Source organism: Hyaena hyaena, unplaced genomic scaffold (assembly GCF_003009895.1).
Source record: "Hyaena hyaena isolate Hyena2069 unplaced genomic scaffold, ASM300989v1 scaffold_74, whole genome shotgun sequence".
Lineage (NCBI taxonomy): Eukaryota > Metazoa > Chordata > Mammalia > Carnivora > Hyaenidae > Hyaena > Hyaena hyaena.
The window spans coordinates 2,319,602-2,346,189 of NW_024080706.1; the positions used below are offsets into that span (position 1 = coordinate 2,319,602).

Genomic DNA, 26,588 nt, shown 5'->3' on the forward strand with positions numbered 1-26,588 from the left:
ATCTGTGAAAAATACTTCAAAGAGGTACAATGGACTGAACCTAAGCGGCACAGGAGGCTTTCCTGGTGTGTGAGTGCTACAAGAGCAGAGATCTAGAAGATGAGTAGTAGAAAGAAGTGTTTCAAGGCAGAGGCAACAGCATTTACAAAGCCCTTGTAAAAGGATAAGGATATAGAAAAAGGCTGCCAAATACAAGAAAATGAAAGCATGCACTGTGGCTGAGGAAGAATAAGGAGGAAGAAAAAGCATACAGACTAGGCTGAAGAAACTGAAAGGAGTTAGAACATACAAGATCTTTAAAGACAAACGTATGTAAAATGTAACTGAAAAGAAAGCCATTAAAAATTCTTAAAGAGGGATGGGGACGGTGAATTCAACTAAGAGACTGAGTCCACTAGAAAAGAGACAGGGAGAAAAGGAGGAGAGACAGATTCAGAAGATATCTAAAAGGCAAAAACTGTCACAATTTGGTACACACTAAGATTTAAGAGGGTAGGGCAGGGGCGCCTGGGTGGCTTAGTCGGTTAAGCGTCCAACTTTCGCTTAGGTCATGATCTCACGGTTCTTGGGTACGAGCCCCGCGTCGGGCTCTGTGCTGGCTGCCAGCTCAGAGCCTGGAGCCTGTTTCAGAGTGTGTCACTCCCTCTCTCTCTGACCCTCCCCTGCTCCCCTGCTCACGCTGTGTCTCTCTCTCTCTCTCTCTCTAACTAGAAATAAATTTAAAAAAGAAAAAAAAAAAGAGGGTAGGGCAGCAGGTGATGGTGTGTGTCAAAATTCATCTAAGGTTGCCTGGGTGGCTCAGTCGGTTAAGCATCTACTCTTGATTTGGGCTCAGGTCAGATAGAACCTGGCCTCAGGCTCCTCACTGAGCACGGAGGCTGCTGAAGATTCTCTCTTCTCCCTCACCCAAAACAAAACAAAACAAAAATAATCTCAATTTCCTGACCTTGTAAATATAGAATATACCTACATACGTAGAATGTACCTATTCCCTAATCAGTCACCACACAGAAAAACAAAACTTCCCAGGACTATATTAAAATATCGTAAAATTCACTGTATTAACAATAAAACTACTAACAACTTTTTCTATGCCAAACATTTCATGTTTTCCTTCCCCCACTTCTAAGGCTCATGACCCAGAACTATTCATTTTTAAAAATGTATGCATGAGGGACCACCTGGGTGGCACTCTCAGTAGGTTAAGTGTCTGACTCTTGATTTCGGCTCAGGTCATGATCTCATAGTTTGTGAGTTTGAGCCCCGGCGTCAGGCTCTGTGCTGACAGCACAGAGTCTGCTTGAGATTCTCCCTCTCCTTTTCTCAATATAAATAAACATTAAAAACAAAACCTATGCATATAAAAACACTAACTCTAATACATTAGTACTTTTTCATTAGCTATAAAGACATTGCATTCCTAAGATAAGTAAACAAGACTAGACTAAATAACACCAAAAACAATCTATAAGCTTATACATTTAACCCTTGTTACTCATCAATAATGCTCATGAAAAATTGATCAAGCTTAACCTGAAACTACTTTAAGCTAGTAAGTTTATACACATATGGAAATTTCTTCCCAAACTTAACGTACCTATTTGTGGCAGAACTAAAATCAAAAGGCCAAAAAGATTTCCTTACAAAGAAATACAGTACACAACACAAGTTAACAAACTAAGAAAAAAAATTTTTTTTAATTTTTTTTTGAGAGAGAGAGAACATGCGCACATGTGCGGGTAGGGCAGAGAGAGGGAGACAGAGGATCCTAAATGGTCTCTGCTCAGAAAGCAGAGAGCCCAACACAGGGCTCAAACCCACAAACTGTGAGATCATGACCTAAGCTGAAATCAGACACCCAAACAACTGAGCAACCCCAACGCCCTGAAAAATTCTTTTTAAAAAAATGTTTGTGCCTGGAGCCTGTTTCAGTCTGTGACTCCCTCTCTCTCTGACCCTCCCCTGCTCACGCTGTCTATCTCTCTCTCTCTCTCTCCTAGAAATAAAATAAAAATATTAAAAAAAAAAATGTTTGTTTATTTTGTGGAGGAGAAATGGGCACAGTAGGGAAAGGGGCAGAGAGAGAGGGAGAGAGAGATAATTCCAAGCAGGCTCTGAGCAGCACAGAGCCCTACACGGGGCTCAACCTCACGAACTAGGAGACCATGACCTGAGCCAAAATCAAGAGTCAGACACTTAAACGACTGAGCCATCCCGGTGCCCCAAGAAAATTATTTCTTAAATGAAAAGATATAAAAGAGTTGTTTCTTCATATTTGATTTACCCATTTCTTTAAAGCAAATACATCACAGTGTTGCCAATTAAAGCCTTAATAAAATTTAACTTTTTTTGCCAAACAGCTAAAAATAAGGCATAAACACTTTTACCTTAAGATGTTCAAAAATCTACTTCCTTAAACCACCTTTGTAAATAGCAAAGATAAGAATCTATTATTTACTAAGGGAATAAACCTAAAATTCCTAATTTACTGAGCAAGTGAAGCTTAAATGTCCTTCGTTTTCCTTAAAATCAATAAACATTACATATCTGAGGTTAAGATTTTCAAAAATACAAAAGAATTAATGTCCTCAAATTAGCAGCAGTCTATGAAAAACTAAAGAAAGACGAAGGCAATGGCCATGAGTAAAATGTATGAGGTGCAGCATTTTTTCAGCCATGAGGAAAAACCAGTCCTTATCTAATACAAAGAACCCTAGAAAGTCTATTCAGTATTAATCTGTCTACCTCAGGCAGAAAGTAAGATTCAAACAAAATCATGTTAAGTCAGGATTCCCATTTCGGCAGATTTACTGACTCATGCTGGGGTTTTACTATACACACGCGCGCGTGCGCGCGCACGCACACACACACACACACACACACACACGGAAGGAAAAAAGGAAATAAACCAAAAAGTAAACAGTAGGTGAATGTTTGTTACACAGTTCTAAAATGTATTCAATAAACATTTCTTTTTAAAAAAAAAAACCTAAATTTTAAAGATTCTTAGTATTTTAAAAAATTTTAATACTCACAGGTTGTTCCACATACAGACTTTTCCTTCCCTTCCAGCAAGTCCCACAGGTGAATGGAGGCATGTTCATACTGCTCATTTAACCTTATAATAATTAAAAAGCTAATTAATTACATTTTAGTTGTCAATCAACATTTTGAAGTTTCTACTATCAAATACCACTATACCTCAAGCTCATGTCCCGTTCAGGGTCTGCTAATTTGTAGAATTCATCCAACAATGACAATTCCTCCTCAGACAAGATGGGCACTCCATTCAATCCTTGCTTCAGGTCAGTTCGCACCTCATCGTCTCCCAATTTGTCCAAAACATATTGGAGCTCAAGTACAGTTTTTAAACGTTTTTGTTCTGCCTCTTCTCTCATAAGCTGCTCCCGACGCGCAGTCTTCTTTATTGTTTTCTGAATCTGCGTGAAAATATAAAGCATACGACGTTAAAATGAATTTCACAAAACTCCCAGTTTAGTTCAACCAATTTCATGTCCAACAGAAACAAGACTTTACTCGATGAGTTATGTGACCCTGATACACAAAATGAAGATTCCTAACTTACAAATAAGAGTTTAGTATTTAATAACATCATCTGTTTTAAGCAGGTGTTAGAAATTCAGAACACATCTTTCTGTATAAAATATTTCAGTGGCATACCACTGAAATGTTGCCAATAAAATGATGTTTGGGATTTGCTTCAAAATAATCTAGCTGACAGGGAACAAGGGAGTAGGTATGGGTATATATGAGGCAGAACTCTCCATGAGATAAAAACTACAAAAGATGGGTATGGGTATAGAGGTGTTCATTATATTCCTTTGTTTTGAAATTTTTCATAATCAAAACTATAAAATTTCTAATTAAGCCCGAGTCAATTGAAAAAGAAACCTAAGTACTGCAACAATAAAAAATCTTACCTATATCCATCTCCTCTGTGGAAAAATGGTCCACAATTTTCATTTTAAATACCTACTATCGACTTAAAAAGAGATGCTAAAACCCACCACTGCTTCCTCACCCCAATGCTTCCTCACAATCCACTGCTAATATTATATTATCCCAACATTTCGAAACTAGTGACAAAAACTGACTTGTTTTTATGAATCAGGGGACGCTGGCAGAGAAAAAGAAGGTGGCAGTAGAGGACAAATAAATGCTAAGTACACATATATTTTCCACTATTCCTTTTACTAGTCTTTTACTTTCCTGGGAAGGTTGAAGGGAGGGCATCAACCGAACTCAAGTATGTCTCTCTTTTCTCATGTCCAGTGGCAGACTCGGGTCGAAGAATGGTCAGAATTTTAAAGCAAGGTCTATCTTTTCAAGAGACACGAAAATGTTTTCCTTCCTACCTTCTCCCCTTTCTAAAGCCTCACTGGGATAAACTGAAACAGAGAACATCAAAATAAAGACATACAAAATGTATAATAAAGGGAGAAATGAGGGAAGAAAGACATAGGAGAACAGTGAAGTCTACAATAAGACAAATCTATGATGGCAGCAGAGAGGGCAGCAGATTAAATGATATTTAGCAGTAAGTGGCAAGTGAACAGTACATATTAACAGAGATATGAAATCGAAGCTAGGGCAGTCTAGAAAGCTTTCAAGGAGAAAGGAACATCTACTCCTTAGACGAGCCTTCAATCTTACTGGGGGTGAGGGGGTACAATTTTAGAACAGAGAAGCAACCAGTAGCCAAAAGCCAGAAATACTATAGGAACAGAGGCAGGAATATGAAATAAGTCAATAAAACCAAAGAAATAAGATAAAGAATGCCACTTTGAATAAAATGAGGAGTTCAAGTAAGGAGATATGAAATCTAGAAAAGGTAGACTGGAACTTGATTAAAGAATTCCTGAATACAAAACAAAAAAGTTGTTTTTGTGGGAAACTTTCCTTTGTGCGACAGTGCGATAAAGGATCAGAGTTCAATAACAAGACTGCCAATGAAGTTAAAGACCCAATGAAAAGTTCCTGAAAACCAGTGTTAACATAAAAGCAAAGCAGAATACAAGTATTTTCACTTACACAGTGTTAGTAGTTTTAGAAATAGATTGATTCTATTATTAAATTGTATAGCAAATCCTACTTCTATGACCCACGTTAAAAAAAAAAAAAAAAATCAGAAAAGGGAATTGGCCAGGATTCATCTGACCTAAGAGGAGAAATTCCCAACTTGGGTGTAAATTAAGTTTCCTTTATTTCATTTTGAGGGATACCATCAATATTTGCAACTTTAACCAAATTTAATTAAGTAATAATAAGTGCACGAAATATAATAGTTATGCATCAAATACTGCTCTAAGCACAACCTTGAGATGAGGGAGGTACCATTTTTATCACAATTTTACACATTAGAAAACTGAAGCACTGTGATAGCCCCATTCCTCTCCCCCCACTTCTCTTTTGATAGTCTGGAAAACCCGGAGTGATACAAGGTTAGACAAGTTAGGTAATTCAAAGTCCTCTAACTATTAAGTAAAAGTGGCAAAATCACAAGGTTCAAACCAGAAAGTTTCGTTCCAGAATCAGAACTTTTCATCTCTGTAATGCAATGTCTCTCATCACATAATAAATTATTTTGTTTATTCATTTTACCAAATCAGAGGCAACTTTCTATTTCAGTGCTGTTAGCCTTTCTCCACATAAGCTAACACTAATTCAGAAAGATATTAATTTTCTGGTCTCAACTTTCAAATTATTTGACTTTGCTTGTATTTCATTTTTGTCCTGTTCCCAAAGGTTTCCATCACATCCAAAGATGTATGGGAAAAACACATCACCACTTTACTTTGTTGGATCACAAGTTGATACAAGAGCAATGTATCCCAGTCTGCCACATTCCTTAAGATCCCTAATGGAGAGAGTGATTACCAAAAAACAAGACTCTATTTTCTGATACTTATCAGAATTATAAGATGGTCATTAGGAATAAAGGAAAATAAATGCCCACTGTGTGTGTGTGTGTCTGTCTGTGTCTGTGTGTGTGTGTGTGTGTGTGTGTGTGTACAGACAAGCTAATTTTTTAGAGATCTTCAGGGTAACTACTATAAATGTTTGTCATATATGAAACTCAGTCCTTTTAAAAGGAATCTTTCAGAGCCCAAATGTCCATCAAATGATGAATGGATAAAGATGATGCGGTATATATATACACATGCACACACACACAATAAAATACTACTTGGTGATGAAAAAGATAAAATCTTGCCATTTGCAGTAACATGGATGGAACTGGAGGGTATTATGCTAAATGAAATATGTCAGTCTGGAGGACCTGGGTGGCTCAGTCAGTTACGCATCCGACTTCAGCTCAGGTCATGATCTCTCAGTTTTGAGTTCCAGCCCCACACTGGGCTCCGTGCAGGCAGCTCAGAGCCTGGAGCCTACAGCCTGCTTTGGATTCTGTGTCTCCCTCTCTCTCTGCTCCTCCCCCATTCACAGTCTCTCAAAAATAAACCAACATTTAAAAAAAAATGTTTAATGTTAAAAAAAAAAGTCACTCAGAGAAAGGTTTTCACTCGTATGTGGAAATTTGAGAAACTTAATAGACCACAGAGAAAGGGAAGGAAAAATAAGTTACAAATAGAGAGAGAGGCAAACCATAAGAGACTCTTAAATACAGAGAACAAACTGAAGGTTGGTGGGGGTGGGGAGTTGGGCACTGAGGAGCACACTTGTTGGGATGAGCATTGGTTGTATATAAGTGATGAATGATGGATATGTACTCCTGAAGTCAAGATATATACACTGTACGTTAGACAACTTGACAATAAATTATTTTTAAAAAATTTTAAAAAGGCATCTTTCAGGTGTTACTTTAAACTTTACAGAACTGGAAAGCATCTTAGATATAACTGGATCTAGTCTTCTCATCTTGCAAAGAGCTTATCAATGGAAATGAAAAGAAATAAAATTTTCTGCCTCCCTTTTTAATATTTCATAAAACATAGTCTTTTACTTACATCTTGACTTAATGCCATGAAACTCCTCTGTAATTCTTTTGCGAACTCCAAGTTATTTGTAACTTCCTGGTACTTAGATACAGCATCCTAAAATAACAAAGACAGAACCCAACTTTACTGGAAATACAAAGAACCACAAAATTAATGTTCTTATTTAAAATAATGAGCAGAAAATCTTTAATAAAAATGTAGCAACTTTACCAGCTGATCTTGATTAAGCCTTTCCCCTTTGTTCATTCGTTCCTGGTAATCATCAAGCTTGCCCTATGTAAAAAGAAAAAAAGAATTATGCCCCATATTAAAGTATATACCAGCCTAACAATGCTGAAATAACAAACCCATATAATCTTCTAAGTTTGTCTCAAATCTTGCCGTAAAGATAATTTTTAACTTCAGTTTAAGTCTGTACATAAAATAACTTAGTTTAATAATTAGTGAGCTAAAAAATGAATCTAGATACTCCAGCCCCCGCTGAATGATAACCAAATTCGTTACAAGCCAATGACATGACACAACACTGCTTATTTAGGTTTCTCAAAAAAGATATGCAGACGGCCTGCACAAATGGTTCCCACCCACGTGGGTGAGGGCCACAATTTGATTATGATCCTACTTCTACAGAAGCATATCAGACATTTTATCATGTTAAATTCTTGTCCCTTCCTCACCCCTTGCCAAAGAATTGGTGTAACTAAGTAATATAAAGAGTGTATTTCCCTGAATAAACCCACGTGCATACTGTCTTTGATATGCCTCATCCATTTCTCTTGAACAACATGATACTCCAAGCTATCACGTCATCTATGGATGGTGCACGACTCAATAGCTTTGCTTTATTTTCTCACAAATGGACTTAAATGTATGACAGTGGGAACAGAAAATTAACCTCTGGTTTAAGTCACCTTACCCCCCACCCCCACTAAAATGAAAATGTTGGGAGTTTCCCAGGCTAGGCTACTCTTAGATAAGACCCCAAAGAAAAGATATTCAGGTAATACAACAGCCAAGAATTCTTGACAATTCTTGACAACAGTCAAGTTATTGTTTTAAAGGTCAGAGTTCAGGGCGCCTGCGTGGTTCAGTCAGGTAAGCGTCCAACTTCAGCTCAGTCACAATCTCACGATTTGTGAGTTCAAGCCCCACATTGGACTCTGCTGACAGCTCTGATTCTGTGTCTACCTACCTCTCTCTCTCTCTCTCTAGATTCTGTGTCTACCTCTCTCTCTCTCTCTCCCTCCTTCCCTCTCCCTCCCTCTCTCTCTCTCTCTCTCAAAAATAAACACTTAGGGGTGCCTGGGTGGCTCAGCTGGTTAAGCGTCCGACTTCAGCTCAGGTCACGATCTCACGGTTCATGGGTTCAAGCCCCACACGGGCTCTGTGCTGACAGCCAGCTCAGAGCCTAGAGCCTGTTTCCAATTCTGTGTCTCCCTCTCTCTCTGACCCTCCCCTGCTCACGCGGTCTCTCTCTCTCAGAAATAAATAAAACATTAAAAAACAAAAAGACATTTAAAAAATGTTTAAGGGGCACCTGGGTGGCTCAGTCGGTTAAGCGTCCGACTTCAGCTCAGGTCATGATCTCACAGTTTGTGGGTTCGAGCCCCGTATCGGGCTCTGTGCTGACAGCTAGCTCAGAGCCTGGAGCCTGTTTCAGATTCTGTATTTCCCTCTCTCTCTGACCCTTCTCTGCTCACGCGTTCTCTCTCTCTCTCAGAAATAAAGAAAACATTAAAAATTTTTAAAAAAAATGTTTAATAAAAAAGTAAATAAAAAATAAAGATCAGAGGAGCAAGAATAAGTAGAAACCTAGTTTAAAGGACGGAAAATTTTCAATTAATATAATCACAATAAATTATGAACACATATTGTCCCTTACCCTTAGCAATAATAAAATTAGCCACAAAACACAAAATAATTCTGATGAAACACATTCAGGGTCAAGAAACAAGTTTAAAAACAATACTAATAAGTTGTTTTAGGTCAAGTCATCCATTTTCTTAGCACCAGAAACATTAGTCAACTTGCATAACCATTTCACCCTAAACTAAAAGCCTAAAAATTCTAGTTACCTTGAGGCAAATACAAGAAAGATAAACATTAAAACATTAAGGGCTGATCAAAGTGTCCAATTTTATGCTTAGGTAGATTGTTTCACATAATAACCTCCGGCCAAAGAGGTATAAAATTCAAGTCTACCAGTTAAAAAATGAAGTTGTGTTTTACACTAATCTGGCAGTCCTAAATCCAGGTGCAAGTTCTGCCCAACTGTCTCAGAACACTCTCTGAGAACGAATAAAGATAATTCATTCATTTTTTAAAAGGGTGGGCTATTTTTAAGAAATAAAAAAACAAGATTTGCTTTTAATGATGACTTAGGGTATAATAATACTGTTAGAGTCGGGATTCCTCTATTTAGAAATATACAGACAACAGAATATGCGCAAATGGAAAAGATGAAGTGCTAGGACAATAAATATTCTGAATTCACTACTAGGCAAAAGAAAAACTGCTATTCGCTCACACCTAGCATTTATTATCTTCCCTTTTTATACATTCTTCAAAGAAACCATTGCTAAATCTAAAATTACTACAGAGCTGAGTGCACTATATACCCCTCACAGGGTAGAGTTTTATATACCTAGCTTAATCATTTAATGTCTTATGAATTTAAAGCCATACATGCCAATCAGTATGGATGGTTTATATGTAAAAACATATATGAAAAGCTTTTTTAATGTTAAGAATGGTAACCTGAGTGGTAAAATTATAGGTGGAACTTTTTTCCTTTTGCTTGGTTTTGTACACTTAGATATTCTGCAATGAACTTATACAGTTTGTATAATAAAAAAGTTAAAATTTCATGCTATAAAAAAGCTATTAAGATTGGCAGGTTTTAGGACACTGCCAGGACTTTAACCTATAATAATCCTTGAATATGAATCTATACTACCCTATAGCTGGGCAAGCTATCCTAAAGTAGAAAAGCTCCAGGGGCACCTGGGTTGCTCAGATGGTTAAGCATCCAGGTCTTGGTTTCAGCTCATGTTCATGAATTACAACCACATACTGGGCTCCATGCTGAGAGTGAAGAGCCTGCTTGGAATTCTCTCCCTCTCTATGCCCCTCTCCCGCACGCACGCGCGCGCGTTCTCTCTCTCTCTCCCTCTCAAAATAAATAACCTTTAAAGAAAAGCTCCAGTTTTCTACACAATATCAAATTTAGTATTTATCCAACCCAAAATTCTATGACAGATTGCATTTTCCAAAAATGGCCACAACTGCAGTTCTACACACTGCTCTACAATGTGACCTTGGCACTGCACCATTAAGAACCAGCCCAATTCCTCTGCCATAGTACTAAGTAGGATTCAACCGAGAGTAGAGTGGAAGTGACCCTGCAGATCTTCCAAGGCCGTGTCATAAAAGCAATATATCTCTATCCTATTTGCTAGTCACTAACAACACTTGTGTTTGGAGCCCCAAGCTATCATTTAAGAAGTCCAATAGCCCTGGGGCGCCTGGGTGGCTTAGTCGGTTAAGCGTCCGACTTTCGCTTAGGTCATGATCTCGCGGTTCGTGGGTTCGAGCCCCGCATCAGGCTCTGTGCTGCCAGCTCAGATCCTGGAGCCTGTCTCAGAGTCTGTATCTCCCTCTCTCTCTGACCCTCCCCTGCTCACGCTATCTTTCTCTCTCTCTCCTAGAAATAAATTAAAAAAATATTAAAAAAAAAAAAAAAAAAAGGAAGAACTCTAATAGCCCTTCTTGCAGTTTGTGGGTTCAACCCCCCACATCAGGCTCTGTGCTGACAGCTCAGAACCTGGAGCTTGCTTCGGGTTCTGTGTCTCCCTCTCTCTGCCCCTCCCCTGCTCATGCTCTGTCTCTCTCTCAAAAAATAATAAAACATTTTTAAAAATTAAAAAAAATAAAGTCCAATAACCCTGAGGTTGCCATGCTATGAAAAACCCAAGCTATGAGGTAGTCTTATTTAATAATTCTGGTCAGCAATCCTAGTGTTAGAATCTTCCTCGCCCAAGCCCCAGACATGAAGTGCACAAGTGTTAGTCTTCCCAGCTGAGGCCCCAGGAATCATTAGCACAGAGACACCAATCCCACTATGTGCCTTGTCTGAATCCCTGACATCTGTGTGTATGATAAAATGAAATAAGTTTTGGAGTAATTTATCACACAGGAGTAACTGGAACAAGGGTAAAAGAAAAATCAAAAGAAAGGGAAAGCAGCTGCTATGTGAAACTTAGCTTCACAATACACATCTTCATGAAATACCATCACCAAAAAATAGGTAAAAAGACTTCACAGCCAAAACAAAGATCTATTTCATTAGAATTCATACATCTGTTTCTTTTGATTTTTATACTGCTATAACAAGTTTTCAATTCATAAGAGCCATAATTTAAAAAAAAATTTAATGTTATTTTTGAAAAAGAGAGAGAGAGAGGGAGAAAGAGAGAGGGAGAGAGAGAGAGAGAGAGACAACGTGCAGGCCGGGAGGGGCAGAGAGAGAGAGGGGGAGATAGAATCCAAAGCAGGCTCCTGGCTCTGAGCTGTCAGCATAGAGCCCAATGGAGGGCTCAAACCCAAGGCTACAAGATCATGACCTGAGCCAAAGTTGGACACTTAACCGAATGAGCCACCCAGGCATCCCAAGAGCCATAATTTTTAAAGGGAGGGCTGCCACTAACACCACAAGAAATGACAGTTTACTGTGACAGAAGAAATATGTTAAAAAAATCATGACATAATTGAAAAATCTCAAAGATCTTTAACAGGGTTTTCAAAACCAGACCACACTTCTTTAGTAAACCTGGTAATGTGAATTAATGCAGCTGTAGTGATCAATTTTAAAAAATGTTACTAATAAAATGAAACATTTGAAAAGCATAGGTCTTTCATGAAACATTTTCCTAACCATAATAAAATAAAAATTTCATGATAGCTTTAAATTTTTCCTCTACAGCCATTAGCACTTGCTATACTACTGTTATAAATATCCTATCCCCTTGTCCTTACCCAACCTTCAAAAAAGCAAGATGTTGAGTCTGGTCAAAGTGCCTAATAGCCTTCATTTGAGGAAACTCAAAACTTACTAATAAGACTGCAGAGATAATTTAAAAAGTATTCTACATTAAAAGACACTAGTTTTATTTTTGTCTTCCTTTGTCTGTATAATACAGGATCTCCTGGTTACTTGGGTATATAGGACTTTTATCACCATGGAATCTGAACTAAAGGGACCTCTGTTCGCTATTACATATAATTATCTCTACGTAGCAGAGACCCTGTATTGGTCTACAAATCAGTGATTTCCAAAGTGTGGTCCCCAAACCAGCAACACATCAGCAACAGCTAGGAACTGGTTAGAAATGTGAATTCTCAGGGTACCTGGCTAGTTCAGTTAATGGAGCAGGCGACTTCCGATCTTGGGGTTGTTGAGTTAGAGCCCACGTTGGATGTAGAAATTACTTTAAAAAAATTAAATTGTTTTTGTTTTTTGACAGGAAAGAGGCAGAGAAAGAGAATCCCAAGCAGGCTCTGCACTGGCAGCACAGAACCCAATGTGGGATTCAAACTCACAAACCATGAGATCATGACCTGAGCCAAAAATCAAAGGTCAGATGTTTAACCAACTGAGCCACCCAGGCACCCCCCCCCCCCCCCCCCCCCCCCGCCAAATTAAATCTTTAAAAAGGAAAAAAGACATGTAAGTTCTCAGGCACCACCCCAGACCTACTGATAAGAAACTCTGGGGGTGGGAGCCAGCAACTTGTATTTTGTCAAACCCTCTGGTTAATTCTAATGTGTGCTTAGGTTTGAGTAACACTAACCTACGTCAAATACATTGTAATTCACTTGTAATAGTTGAGTCTTAGAAATAAGAAATTATCCTGAATCATATATGATACAAATTGTGACCATAAAACACATTATATGGCAACCTCAATTTGGTTACTTAAAGGTTTAACGTTAAGCAACTCAGAAAACTTGTTGAATGGTGTTTTTCTAAACCAGCTTATAAACTTACATAAGAAAAAATCCATTTATGAACCAAACATTGAAGGGTTACCGTCTTCCATTGATAATACTACTTTTATTAAATTTTGCATTGCCAGCCAAACTCCAGAAGTTTAGAGCACTTACACTCATTGGTGAGTGCCAAATTTTACACTAGAAATAGAAAGCCTCATAGGATAATCAACTGGTTTAATTTTCTACCTTTCAAAATGAGGGTGGTTTGCAATCCCAGCTCACTCCAAAGTAGCTTTCAGGGATTTAAAAAAGGGGCGGTGGGGGGAAGAAAGGATGTACCTGCACTAGTCCCATGAGTAGACTACTCGGAGACAAATGACACGATCTTACTTAACTGGCTTCATTCCTACTGTCACATCCCATTCAAATGGCTTAACTTAAGTCCAAAAAGAAAAACCACACGTGACATTAAAATCTGCAGTATGAACTAAACAATATATAAATAAGAAACTGCCTTTGACAATGACTGATCCAACATGAACTCCAATGAATGCAAATGTGCAAATATAGGAGTAAACGGCTCCAAACAGTTTTATCCTTCCCTAAGCTAGAACATGGCTGCCTAACACCTAGTACTAATAAATTGATTAATTACACATATCATCCACATAAAATGAATATTAAGTATTTTTTCTAGAAAATGGAGCTCTTTTCCTAGTAAAAGGAAATCTCCATCAGAGAGCCTATCACAATACTAACAAAAACCTGTCTTCTTAGATTCGTTCTATCTTGAAATAGCTATCTAGAAATTCTATTTAGGGCTCCTTTTCAAACCACTGAGCATCCTAAGAATATTAAACATTTACTTATAGCACCATATATGATTAAGATAAAAATCAGGCCATTTCCCAGATTATCTAGTCTCTACAGGGGGAGCATAGAAGAGAAATGTGAAATACCCAGTAAATGTCAAAAGACTATATATGGTCCTGACAAATAATTACCCCCAAGAAGTACTGCCCAGTCCTAACCTACCTCCTGTTTCTTTGTTGCTTTTAATAATTGACAGTACTCAGTAGATGACACTCAAATTTAAAATATCAGATAGCTAACCCTATCAGCAAGGACTATTATCAATCATATTTCACCTAATTAGAAACTGAAAGGGCAGTAAGTAACTTGCCTAAGGTCATAAATCCCAGAAAAATCATTTGTGCCTCATTACATCCCTCTTTTTGGTCACTCTGGACTCTACATTTCATTTTTGCCCTGCTGTTTTCCTCCTTCCTTTCTCCAGAGTAATATTAGGTTACTTAATTGCAGTACCTAGAGCATCCACTCTTTCAAAAGATTTTTTTCACCACCAAAGTCCCTTTACTGAAATCATTTTTTAAAAATTCAATACAGTGCTGTGAGAGTGCCAGATGATGAATATCCAGAATAACTATCCTCCTGAGCCTTCCTTCCTTCCTCTTATATCCGACATTCCATAAATGAATAAAGAGAACATTTTTTAAATTACACAATTAAAAAGAAATAGCAAGAGACTCCAAAAATCAAAAATTCTTTAACTAGACAATTATAAACAGTCACAACAAGAAAGATTCGGAGGGGACAATATCTGAAAAAACTAGCTTGGTTACCCAAGAAACTGTACCTTCTGTTCTGAATTAAGGGAGATCTCCAAACTGAGACAGAAAACTTAAAAATAAAGCCTAAAATAATAAAAGTAGTAAGAGCACCGATCTATATGTTATTTGTGTCTCCAGGCCGAATAAATCACTTTGCAGTACTGAAAACCTATAGAAAGACAAATGCAAAAACAAAACAAACATTTTTCTTCTCAACTTTCCATAATTCTTCAGTGGACTTCCTAGACATTATTTCAAGTCCCCAAATCCCTACATTCCCTGTTCTTCACCTAGAAACATCAGTTCTGATTTTGCCCATTTAATGGTAGGCAGCTGACTGCCTCCTGTTCACCCTCTATCAATTCAACTAACAATTAGTTGCTAGTAAAATTCACAGGAGACAAGAAAGAAAAGTTTCCTCAATTGTAAAAAGGAGGGTAGACAGAACATATAGTACAATCCACAGATGATCCATTAACAGCGCTCTTCAAATGCTGGAATCCTTCTCACATAGAAGTCTGGGCTGTTCCAGAAAACAAGTATTAAACATTGGTGGGACAGGGGAGGGGCGGGTTGGGAGGTGACTCTAACATCAAGATCTTAAAGAGTTGTTCAAAAATGAAACAGACTTTCACAGAGAAATAAGCATTGTACCAGGCCTTAGAAGACTGAATAACGCAGAAACTGAGTAAACACTTGTCAAGAATGCAGGATTTCTTAACACTAAGAACCGTAAGAGGATGCTAAATTAGATGGGCTTTTTTTCTTTTTAATTTTTTTAAGTTTATTTATTTTGAGAGACACAGAGACGGCACAAGTGGGGAAGGGGCAGAGATGGAGAGAAAGGATCTCAAGCAGGCTCAGAGCCTGATGCGGGGCCTGAACTCACAAAACCACGAGATCGTGACCTGAGCCAAAACCAAGTCAGGCGCTTAACCAACTGAGCCACGCAGGTGTCTGTAAATTAGACATTTTCTAAAACAATTTGTAAGATAATTTTTCAAGCAAATAAGTAATCAGGAGTTTAACTTGACAAGACTTTTGTCCAACTGAAAAGGGGGGAAAAAAGGTAACAGATAATCCTTATTCCTTGCCCATGGTTGTAATTATGCAGTTAAACCTGAATGAATGGAAGCAGCTAACCCTAGTAGGAAAACAAAAAAAGGATAATGTTGAAGAGTTCTAGCATCACCTACTTCGAATTCTTAAGAAGTCTAAAGCCTGTGCATTTTTGAAAAACAAATGATTACCAATAATCTTATCGAGTACCTTTTGAATTAATTGTTTTAACCAAACTACTCATTAGGAGTCAGTACCACTGAATGATTTAGATCAATGTAAAAAGATGAGAACTGTAATTCATTTAAAATGGAGACCAAAAGGTTTTTTTCCCAATGATTAAAGTATATTTCAGTTATTCAGTTATGTCTGGATAACAACATTAAGAATAATACAATGAAATTTTTAATCATTTTATAATGGTTCCAATACAAAGAATCATCTATTCTCCTTCCTAAGACTATTTACAAATTGTGCTTATAGCACCAAGATTTCAGAAGCGCTCAACTTGTGGGGCACCGGGGTGGCTCAGTTGGTTAGGCATCCAATTTCAGCTCAGGTCATAATCTCAAGGCTCATGGGTTCGAGGCCCACGTCAAGCTCTGTGCTGACAGCTTGGAGCCTGGGGCCTGCTACAGATTCTCTCTCTCTCTCTCTCTCTCTCAAAAATAAACATTTCTTAAAAATTACAAAAGTACTCTACTTGCCTCTACTCACTTAGAAAATAAATCAAAAGAAAATTCTTCAGGAAAAATTCCATTTCACTAAAAACACTGCATTAAATTAAGCTCTGTACAAAAAGCATTTTCTCCCTCATGGATTAATCCATCTTAACAGGATTTTATTGATGAAGCTACAAGTATTTCTGTATAATGACTCAATCAAACTAACAAATATTTACCATTTATCAGGTGTAAGGCACAGTATTTTATCATTCACACTTTCTGGCCCTGAGGAGCTTAACTACCTATTTAGGAAAACACGTACAGTAAGAGCATAAGACAATATAAAAATGTCAAGGAAGTGTGGAGACAATAGGTAGTACAGGAAGTTAAAGGAAACAGCCTACTTTAGCTGAGCATAGCCAAAAAGCACACCTTCCCTTTTCCTCAGGAAATATGAATTCTGAACCCTGCCCAATAAAGTCTCTCTCATGTATGTTTTTACACTCATACTCTATGCAACGAAGGAACTGGTACAGCAAGGGGGCGAAAAAAGGAATGAACAGAAGCCACGCAATTTACAATTTCAACTTCAGCTGATACTGTCTCTTATGCTACTCTTCTTACTCTTTTCTACTTCTTACATACAATTCTCTGTTTCCAGAAAAAGGGACCAATTACTAAAATATATCCAAAAGCCTGTAATACAAGAATTAAGATAAAAAGGCTGACACACCTCCTACCTTCTTCCTACCGGTAACACTTTTCCCAAATTATCTGGCCTACAACATACCAAGCCTGCACTGAGTCAGACAAATGTGCATTCAGGGCTTACTTAGGCATAAAGAGAAACTTCAGAATTTAAACTTTAAAAGTTCATTTCATTACAACAATACAGATGGCCTAGTGACACCTGATAGAATACACAAATTTAACAAGCTACTAATAAAGGTCTAACAATGAAGAAATAAAAAGCTGCTTCCTTTTGCTTTCAGCATTTTACAACAGAGAAACACTAAAATTAAAAGATTTAAGTTAAAAGCTTCACCTGGTTCTACAGTATCAGCTTTTAAACATGAAAAATACTTATGTTGCAGAGCATTGCAAATTCTAATTTCTCCTCTAATACAAGAGACCTTGGAATTCACTCATTCCAAACTGGGTCATTTTACATGAGCATCTCAGCTAACTCTTCTATAAAATGAATTAGACTCAATTCTAAGACGTCTTTAAGGCCTTAAAAGATCTTAGATTCTATTAACAGTATAATAATAAGATTAATGCCACGTTGTTATAATTTTAACCTTTGAAAGTATTTAAATTTTTTAAAAGATGAAACAGTACTAATCTTCCTCTAGTTCTAAATGTAAACTAAGGCATTAATTACATAAAACAATGACTGTGTGTTTAATCTCTACGGCACACAAAATTTATTCTAAGACAAGTATGTGCCACATGGGAATTTTCTAGAGTAAAATAACATGGCCAGGTTAAACCAATCCATTCTCATTATAATTTTCAGATTCCACTCTCATGCAAGAAAAAGATACTTACAATTACTACACAAGGAAATTCCCATCTTTTCCTTTTTAAATTCATATTTTAAATACCTCTCTCTCTCACACACAAACACACACCACACCCAGGCAGGCAGGCAGAGAGAAACAAATGAAGTATTATAAATGTGCTTTTTTTTTCCTGTGACAAGGTGAATGCAAAACAGTAATCTTGCCCTCTGCATTGCAGAGAAATAGTTCATGCAACCAATGGGAGAAGAGAATACATCAGAGATTTTAACTGTCAAGAAAAACTTCAGATGTTAGCCCCAAGATTATACTTACAAAATAGTTAAGAATGCTTTTATATCAAAATACTTAAAAAGAAATTCTGTAAAATAGCTGCACTGAAAATTCTATGTAGAGGGACACTGTAGTGCTCTAAAAAGAAATGTTATCCTTTCTAACAATGATAGCAACCTTCTTCAGTACATTAACTAAAAACATATAAAGAGCAGAAAGATTTTAGAGAGTAGTATGAAAAACAGTACACTTTGGCTATCTCTTCTGATCACGTATTGGTTACAAAGCTGTCAGGCTGTTCTGCAAGAAAACACTAGTTAACCTTTCACCTAACCAAAATCACTAGTGTCTAAACCTATTAATTTTACAAAAAGCATAAAAATTTTAAATGTCATCTATTTAAACATACTTTATTCCACATCAAAACTGATTACATCTTTCCATATAAATGAGCTCTCTCTTCAGTTAAAATTAAGACTTGGTTTCAAAATAACATCTTGCATAGCCTACAGCCCTATTCTATACCAACAAACTGATGAAGAAAACTTGGTACTCAATTCCTATTACTTATAAAAATTAAAAGATTTATAAATGGAGTTTTGCACTGGATTCTTTTGATTACAGCCACATTTCTTGTTTGCTAAGCATACACATAGTATAGTCTCTATAAACCCAAATTTCAAAAACTACCAGGCCATTTAGTTGCATTACATAATAGGATCATATTTCATTAATGTTAAGCATGCATTCTCACTGAACAGATGCTTAGCTTTCTTCTAATGGTTTGACTTACTAGGAAATTATCAAGTAATTTTGTTTTTTAAATGAAGTGCAAAGAAATTCCAATTCTCCAAGTCTTAAACTAAGTGATATTACCTATCTAGTAGTAATTTTGGTCAGGATATTGATTTTAGAATCCATTAAAAAAGAGATTTTTGTCCAGAAGACTTTTATGAATAGGTCAAATCTAAAATACAACTTAAACATAAGTTGCTAAGTAACTGAAGTAAAAAGAAATCCAGTTATAAATACTATCTTACTTTACTGCATAAAGGTTTAAAAAGATTCAAAACTGACTTGTAAGTAAATCTTACTTTAGGTTTATTAGAAATGCTCACTCACTATTGAAAAATGAGTATTTTGAAAAAAATCACATTTTCATACAGTAAATTTTCTAGATATAGAAAAAATGCAATATAAACTAGAAACCAGATCTGCCTAAATTAAGAGAAAAATCCAAATCCTTGAGTTTCTCAAAAAGTAAAACTTCAATAGTAATTAAGCACAACAAACTTACTGCCTACTTAACTATTTAACAAGTAGCTCAGTGTGAGTTATCAAAAAGCTTAACTGTAATTTGACCTTTCCACTATCTAGCACTCAAAACAATGAGAAGACCAAAAAACAAAAAGACATGAAATACTTCTGTTACTTTGTGTAGTTTTTTCTCCCCCATTACACAAAAACTTTTCAGTACTTACTGGCCTAATCCATAATTACCTTCTCCTCCCTGGGGGTGGGAGAGGCAGTGTTAGGCAATGTATATAATATAAACCCACACACAAGTGACCTGTCATTTTTCAGGTCCTCATGGGGCTTAAAAACTAAAGGGGTTTTTTTTCCATACACATTTGGAGCACTAGAATTAGTCACCTCACAACTAAGTTGGTTGCTAATCAGTACCCGACTTTATACTAAGGGCTTTGAAAAATAACTTTTCAGCCATTAATATAGGAGCATCTACATTTATATGTCTATACTTACTACATCACTACTACTTATTTTTTGATTCCTATCCTAGAAGAAAACAGATTATTTACTAAGAATTCTGAAAATTAAACCACTCAGGCATCAACTAGATTGACAAGATTATTTAGTGTAGTAAGAGATATTAAAAAGATTCCTAAGTCTCAATTTCAAATAGAGTAGCAAAAACTAAATCAGATGGCAGATTCAGAAGATACTGGCCTTGAGCATGCTTATTCCAATGCATATTTAAATGCAGCTACTTTACAATTAAAATACTTTTGTTGCTTTGTTGATAATGATTCATCTATTATTTCTATCATTTATAATAAACTACACTTGTTTATCAAAATATCACCAAAAAATTAATAGACATCCACAATTAGTGAATCTCTCGATTTCAAATAAACCTAAAAATTCAAGTAATATTCCCAATGGAGAAATTGAGACAAATTTGTGTCTAATCTAAAAATGTTTTAAACCCCCCAAAATATATAAAATCAATCATTAAACAAGCAATTAAAATAATTAAGGCCTAAATATCACCATTTTCTTCAAGTTACTTGTTACAGCCCAAATTTTAAACCCTACTATCTCAACATCTTAAGTCGCAATGTTAGGTGGGTGGCTAAATAAACATTCTTAAATGACTTCTTCAAAATTCAAGAGGTTTTATAATAAATATGTGTTACTAGAAGCAGACAAGCAGAAGGTGTCCAAGCAAAGTTATTATTTTTCTCAAGGTAAAAGGCAAAAAGTTTGCATAATAGTCACAGACGTAACTATCCTTTTTTTTTTTTTTTACCACTGGTTTGCTTCTCCCTTTCCACCTCCAGGCTTGCAGACGGTGGAGTTATTCACTCTGCCGAGACCCTTTCTCTACGTATGTACACACCCACACAAGCACACACACGCACACACGTGTCGCTCCAGAGTTGGTACACTGTCCTGCACTGAAAACATAAAACAAAAGCCCTACTTGAAGATAAACCTTACGGTGTGACCTAGAATGGCTAACTACTCGATCCAAAAAATTGTGGGTGTGGCTCGTCTGTTTTTCGGAGGGGGGGCGCCGAAGGGCAGCCGGGGCGGCTGCCTGGTCTCTGCCCTCCCCCTCTGCTTTCGCTTTGTGCTCACAATGCAGCTCCTGTAAAGCGCTTCCCTCTCCTCGCAGCCGCCGCCATGTTAGACGCTCTCTCCATGTGCCCAGAGACCTGGCGAGCCCCTCGGCCTAACACGGACCCACGCCCCCCAACGAATCTCGATCGGGGCAGTCTCCCTCCCATCCCTCTTTAAAGTCCCGGAGGAGCAAAGGGCCGCTGCAGAAAATCTTCTCGGGATCGAGTTGAGCTTGAGGCTCAGGGGGGCACCTAGACAATTGAAACAAAGAAGGAAACGTGGGGGCGCCCATCAGATGGGGGCGGAGGGGGGTAGCGAATCGAAGACCCACTCAAAAGGGGCCTGACAGAGAAGCAATTCTAGGTGAAATCCTAACCACACTTGGCTCCCAAAAGAGAAGAGGGCACACCACACAGGCCTCAAGTACACGGTAACGGAGCGGACCAACCCCACGTATACGGGACGCAGGCCGCCCCAACTCCACGAGGCGGTGCTTTGAGCCCAGTGTCCCCTCAGTAGGACCCCTTCATTTCTCCCCGCTGGCCCTAGTCAAAGAAATCGGGTCTCGGTGACAGAGGGAAGGGCGTCACATAGCTAAACCTGGCGACAAGACAGGCCCCCGCCCTTACACATCCCACTCCCAAAGGCCACGAAGCCTGGCCCACGGTCGGAGGAGAGTAATAAAGCGGCCGAGGCGGGCGGGGGGGAGCGCCCCGTCCGGGTCAGGTGACAAGCACCTCCCCTAGGAGCCCGTTTTCAGGGCTCAGGGCTCCGAGCTCCGTTTACAAGGCAGGCCCGGCGTGGGGGGTGGGGATGGGTGGAGGGGATGCGCCAGGGACGGGAAGAGGGCAGGCCACCGCAGTCAGGGTCGGAGCAGCAAACCCTCCCTTCCCCGCCAACTCCTGGCACCTTTTTCTTCTCCAGGTTCCGAAGTTTCTTGTCGATCACCCCGAGGATCTGCTTCATGGCCTCGGTCTGGACAGCGCCGGTGCCGGTTACGGGGTGCTGGGAAGCCGGTGCGGCTGCCCCGGCCCCCGCCGCCGCCTCACTCCCGGAGGACCCCGACGGGGGTGGCGGTCCGGACGACTTGCTGCCGCTTCCGCTGTGGCTGGTGGCCGAGGGCATCTTGAGACCCGGAGAGGAGAAAAGAAAAAGCGGGAGGAAGGACAAGAGCAGCGAGTCAGGCGGCGGACGGGGCGAGACGCGGGACAAAACGCGCAGCGGGCGGGAGCTCGCGCAAGCGGGTGGGGGGTGGGGATGGGGCTGGCGCGCGCCGCGAGGGCAGGAAGACACCGCGGACGCGCGCGCGACCCGCCAGCGGGGCGCCCGGCCCGGCCTCGCGCCGCCCCCCGGCCCGCCCCTCCCCCGCGCGGGCCGCCGGCTCGGCCTACCCGCCCCGGGGTACCGAAGCTCGCGCCGGGGGCGGGGCCTCGCAGCGCCGGCCGCCAACGGCCAGTGCAACGGTCCCCGCCGGGGTGGGCCGGCCACTCGTCGCCTGGCGAGGAAGGGAGGGAGGAGAGAGGTCGGGGATAAGAGGCGGAGAAGGGTGGAGAAGGGCACTGGAAATGACCGGGGGAGTGGGGGGAGACTTCAGGAGCAAGCCCCTCGAGAAAGTCCAGCAGATCCGGAGGTAAAGGACACTCGGAGCAGCGGCCCTCTTCACCGTCAGCGCCTAAGTCCGGGTGGCGCTCACCGTGCGCGTGCAGAGGCCGCTGGAAATCCCGAGTGGGCGGCTGAGGGGGCAAGTGTGGCTGTGCGTTCCGGGCAGTGTGGTGCGCTCCGTGGGCGCAGGCCGCTTCGCCCTATCCCCGCTGCACCGAGAGCCGCTGCTAGTGAGGCGGAGAGCCGAGAGCGGGAGGGACTTAGCCAGCCGGCCCTCTGGGGCGGAGGGGGCGGGAGAAGCTGCGAGCGGGGGCCTTCGCGGCCGCTCGGGCTGCCCGACGCGAACGCCTGCGAGAAAGGGCCCACCTGGCCTCTAACTGCGCCATTCAAGCCCCTGCCCTTGGGGGACGGTCGTCCCACGCAGGTCGGGACGGCCCCGGGAGGGCTGCCTCAGCGGCGTCCTGAGTTTTGAGCGAAATCGGAGCTAGGGTCCTTCAGGCGAAGTCGCTTGACGTCCAAACGGGGACAATAGGTGTCAAGCAGCTGGATCGGAGCTGGCTGCTGCCCTGTAAAGAGCCTTTGGGCCAAGGGGGAGGAGTGCGGGAGGGTGGAGGGCAAAGGTTTCTGCAAGTTAGGGGTACGTGGAGTGGGTGGTGCAATCCCAGCTTCTAAAATCCTTCTGTATCCAGAGCAGGCAAACTTCCACACCCCAAAAGCTCTTTGGAAAAAAGCTCGCCTCTAACCCCCACAAAACAATCACCCGGTAACCTAGGAGGTCTCTATAGAACGCACTGGAAATGAGCAAGATGGGTGGCTTATTAAGTCTTATAAGTCTGGACTCATGTTAAAAATCTTAAGATGACACTTATCTATTAAACCCGAGTATTACAAATTAGACTTTTTCTTTCTGTTTTGAATTCCTAATACTCGTAAGAGAATGTTAAATACAAAACAAAACAAAAACATTTTTTGCTCAAAGGGAATTATTCCAGTCCTGTAACTAAACTAGGGGTGTGGACGGGGAACAGAAAATAAGCCAAGTGCTGGAAGAAAATGTATTGAACATAATCAGAAATTAAAGCCGCATAATGTATGACAACAGTAAATGACCAATTTATAATTTAAATTCTCTGAAAAGGATTTTGAAAAAGTCTACCAAACCCACTATTCCCTGGGGAATAAAATGAGTAATATTGGATGGCAACAGTGTGTCCTGAGGGAGCCTAGGGGAACAACAGCAGCCTCCAGCCTTAAGATATTCCAGTTAGCTGCAAAGTATGTTACCTATTCATGCAAATATTTATTGATCCCCTTACTATGTGTTAAGAACTCTTTAATGCTAGATTGTGAACAAAACAAAATCTTTGTGGAACTTCATTTAAGTGAGGAAAAGAAAATGTCAGATACTGAAATGGTGCAGAGGAAAAACAAAGTAGGAAAAGCCTTACCATCACTTGAGACAAAACTAAAGGAAGTGAAGAAGGAGGCCAACCAGTTTATCTTGGAGCAAGAATTTTCCAGATAGAGGAAACACCCAAGTTTCAGGATCTGAGATGGGAATGTGCTCAGTGGGTTCAAGAATAGCAAGCAACACAGTGACTGAAGCAGAGAGTAGGAGATAAAGGTAAAGATAAAAAAGAGGTCCAGTGTTGTGAACGTTGCCAGGCCATCACAAGAAATTTCACCTTTGCTGAGTGAAATGGGAAGTCACTGCATACATAGTTTTAAGCAGGGGAGTGACATAATCAACCTGTGTTTAAAAGAAATCCTCCTGCTGCTATGTAAAGAATTTACCGTGAGTGTGGATTAGAGGTAAGAGGGAGAGTGGGGCAAGAACAAAATCTAGGAACCCAATTAGGAGGCTTTTGAAATATGGCCCAGAGACGGTGGTGACCAAGGTCAGGGTGTTACAGTGAAGGTGGTGATGTGTGTCTGGTTGCTTTGTGTATTGTGATAATAGAACCAACAGAGTTTGCTAACAAAATTGTAAGGTGTGACAAGTCAATATTGACCTAAGGTTATTCAAGATTGAAGCACCTGCACTGTGCTTAGCACAAAGCTACACCTAGAAGCTAGAAAGGAAGATTAGAATCCCGTGTCCCTTGCAACTCAGTGTACTCAGCCTGGTTTCTATCACTATCAAAATCTCAGGCCCCACCCTGGACCTACTGTATTAATCTGCATTTTAACAAGATCCTCAGCTGATTTGTGCATACAAATTGAAGCTTGGGGGGGAAAAATCACTACTTTATTCCCTGGACCTTGACTGATGTCTCTAAGATCAGACATGAAATATTCTGCTAGACAAATTCTCTCCAGACCTACAGTCAGGAACTCCAGGGGTGGAGCCCAGCAATCTGTTTTTAACACCCCCTCCTGGTGATTCTAAAGTACAGAAACCAATGATTTGGAGACCTCTAATGAATGATTCAGGCTTGAGCTGAAGAGGGCTCCAGAGAAGGTGTGAGGAGGAGAGGCCACTGCTGCCTTTCACTGGCACGTCATATGTAACATTTATGGAAGCAGTAACAGTTGTGGTCAGCTAAGTTAGACTTTTCAAGGAAAAAGGAAAGGTTATCGAGAAAGCAGAAAAGATAACACAGATGACAAAGATTCTCACTTGGGGTGCCATCTCACAGCCCATAGTATATCAAGATGGGGTAGGTTATGCTGCAGTAACAATTCTAAAACAATCCTAAAATTCTGACTTAAACAGGGGTCTGCAAACTATAGTCCCAAGTCCAAGTGGCCTTTTATTTTTGTAAACCTTTCTTAAGATGTGGCCACATCCATTCACATCTATATTTCCTATGGCTGCTTTCATGCCATGCAGAGCAAAGCAGAGTAGCTGTGATAATCGTATGGTGAGCAAAACCTAAAATATTCTTTACAGAAGAAGCTTGTCAATTTGCTGCTTAAGACAACAAATGATACACATCCATCATGGTTCAGCAGAGGGCTATGCTCACAGTAGTCATTCAGTAGATTTAAGCTGATGGAACCATATCTCACGTGTTGCTGATTATTATAAGGAAAAAGAACGCATGTGTGTTCAAATATGCCACCCAATCATGCCACATGTGTGTTCAAACCTCATTGGCCAGAAAGAGTCACATGATCCCATCCATCCAAGAGGCACCATTCTATCAAATGCCTAGCAGGAAACCAGGTGAACTAGAAATAGTTGGAAATCTGCATAGCTGTCCATGCTCTCACTTCCTACATAACAGTCATCTCATACGTACACCATTTCCTTGGTGTCTGAATGTGCTCACAGTTGCTTATTCAGGTGAGCAAGTCCAGAAAGACCAATAAATTTTAAGGCAAATCAATATCATTTGTCTTAACTTCCTCCTCAGCCCAATGCCTTGGGCCCAGAAAATGAAATTTATCTGTTTCCTACTTGACAAAAAAGGTACTGAAGCTATGGTTGCATGGATTTTTAATCTTTTACCGTCTTTCTTATTTAACCTTTTTTTTTCCTAACCCAAACCCATGTAGTAGCTTGGGGTAATTCGATCACTGAAGAAACAGGAAAATTAAAGCATCTTCCCAGCAAACCAGTGAGAGAGCAGCATTTGTGTATACAAGGCATACCTTGAAGATGCTGTGGGTTCAGTTCCAGACCACCACAATAAAGCCAATATTTCAATTAAGAGAGTCAAATGAATTTTTTAGTTTCCCAGTGCACATGAAGGTTGTGTTTACACTATACCGTAGTCTATTAAATGATCAGTAATAGTTCTAAAAAATACTGTGTATACCTTAATTTTAAAATATTGCTAAAAGTTGCTAACCATCATCTGAGCTTTCAGTGAGTCATAATCACTGATCACAGATCACCATAACAAATATAATGATGAAAAGTTTGAAATACTATGAGAATTACCAAAATGTGACATAGACATGAAATGAGAAGATGTTGTTTGCTTACCATAAGTTTGCTGCAAACCTCCAATTTGTAAAAAAACGTATCTGCAAAGCTCAATACAGTGAGGT

General features: G+C 39.7%; 1 protein-coding gene across 1 annotated transcript in view; it reads right to left on the reverse strand.

Moving 5' to 3' along the window:
* CAPRIN1 (cell cycle associated protein 1) overlaps window positions 1–22,848 on the reverse strand; it is a 39,337-nt gene extending 16,489 nt beyond the window's left edge. The window contains exons 1-6 of the mRNA XM_039233351.1: window positions 22,681–22,848; window positions 21,897–22,112; window positions 7,191–7,253; window positions 6,990–7,076; window positions 3,202–3,440; window positions 3,036–3,118 (exon numbers count right to left, since the gene is read on the reverse strand). Of these exons, the coding sequence (XP_039089282.1) occupies window positions 3,036–3,118; window positions 3,202–3,440; window positions 6,990–7,076; window positions 7,191–7,253; window positions 21,897–22,112 (688 nt within the window). The 5' untranslated portion in view covers window positions 22,681–22,848. The remainder of the gene's footprint in view (window positions 1–3,035; window positions 3,119–3,201; window positions 3,441–6,989; window positions 7,077–7,190; window positions 7,254–21,896; window positions 22,113–22,680) is intronic.
* Between the last annotated feature and the right edge of the window lie 3,740 nt (window positions 22,849–26,588).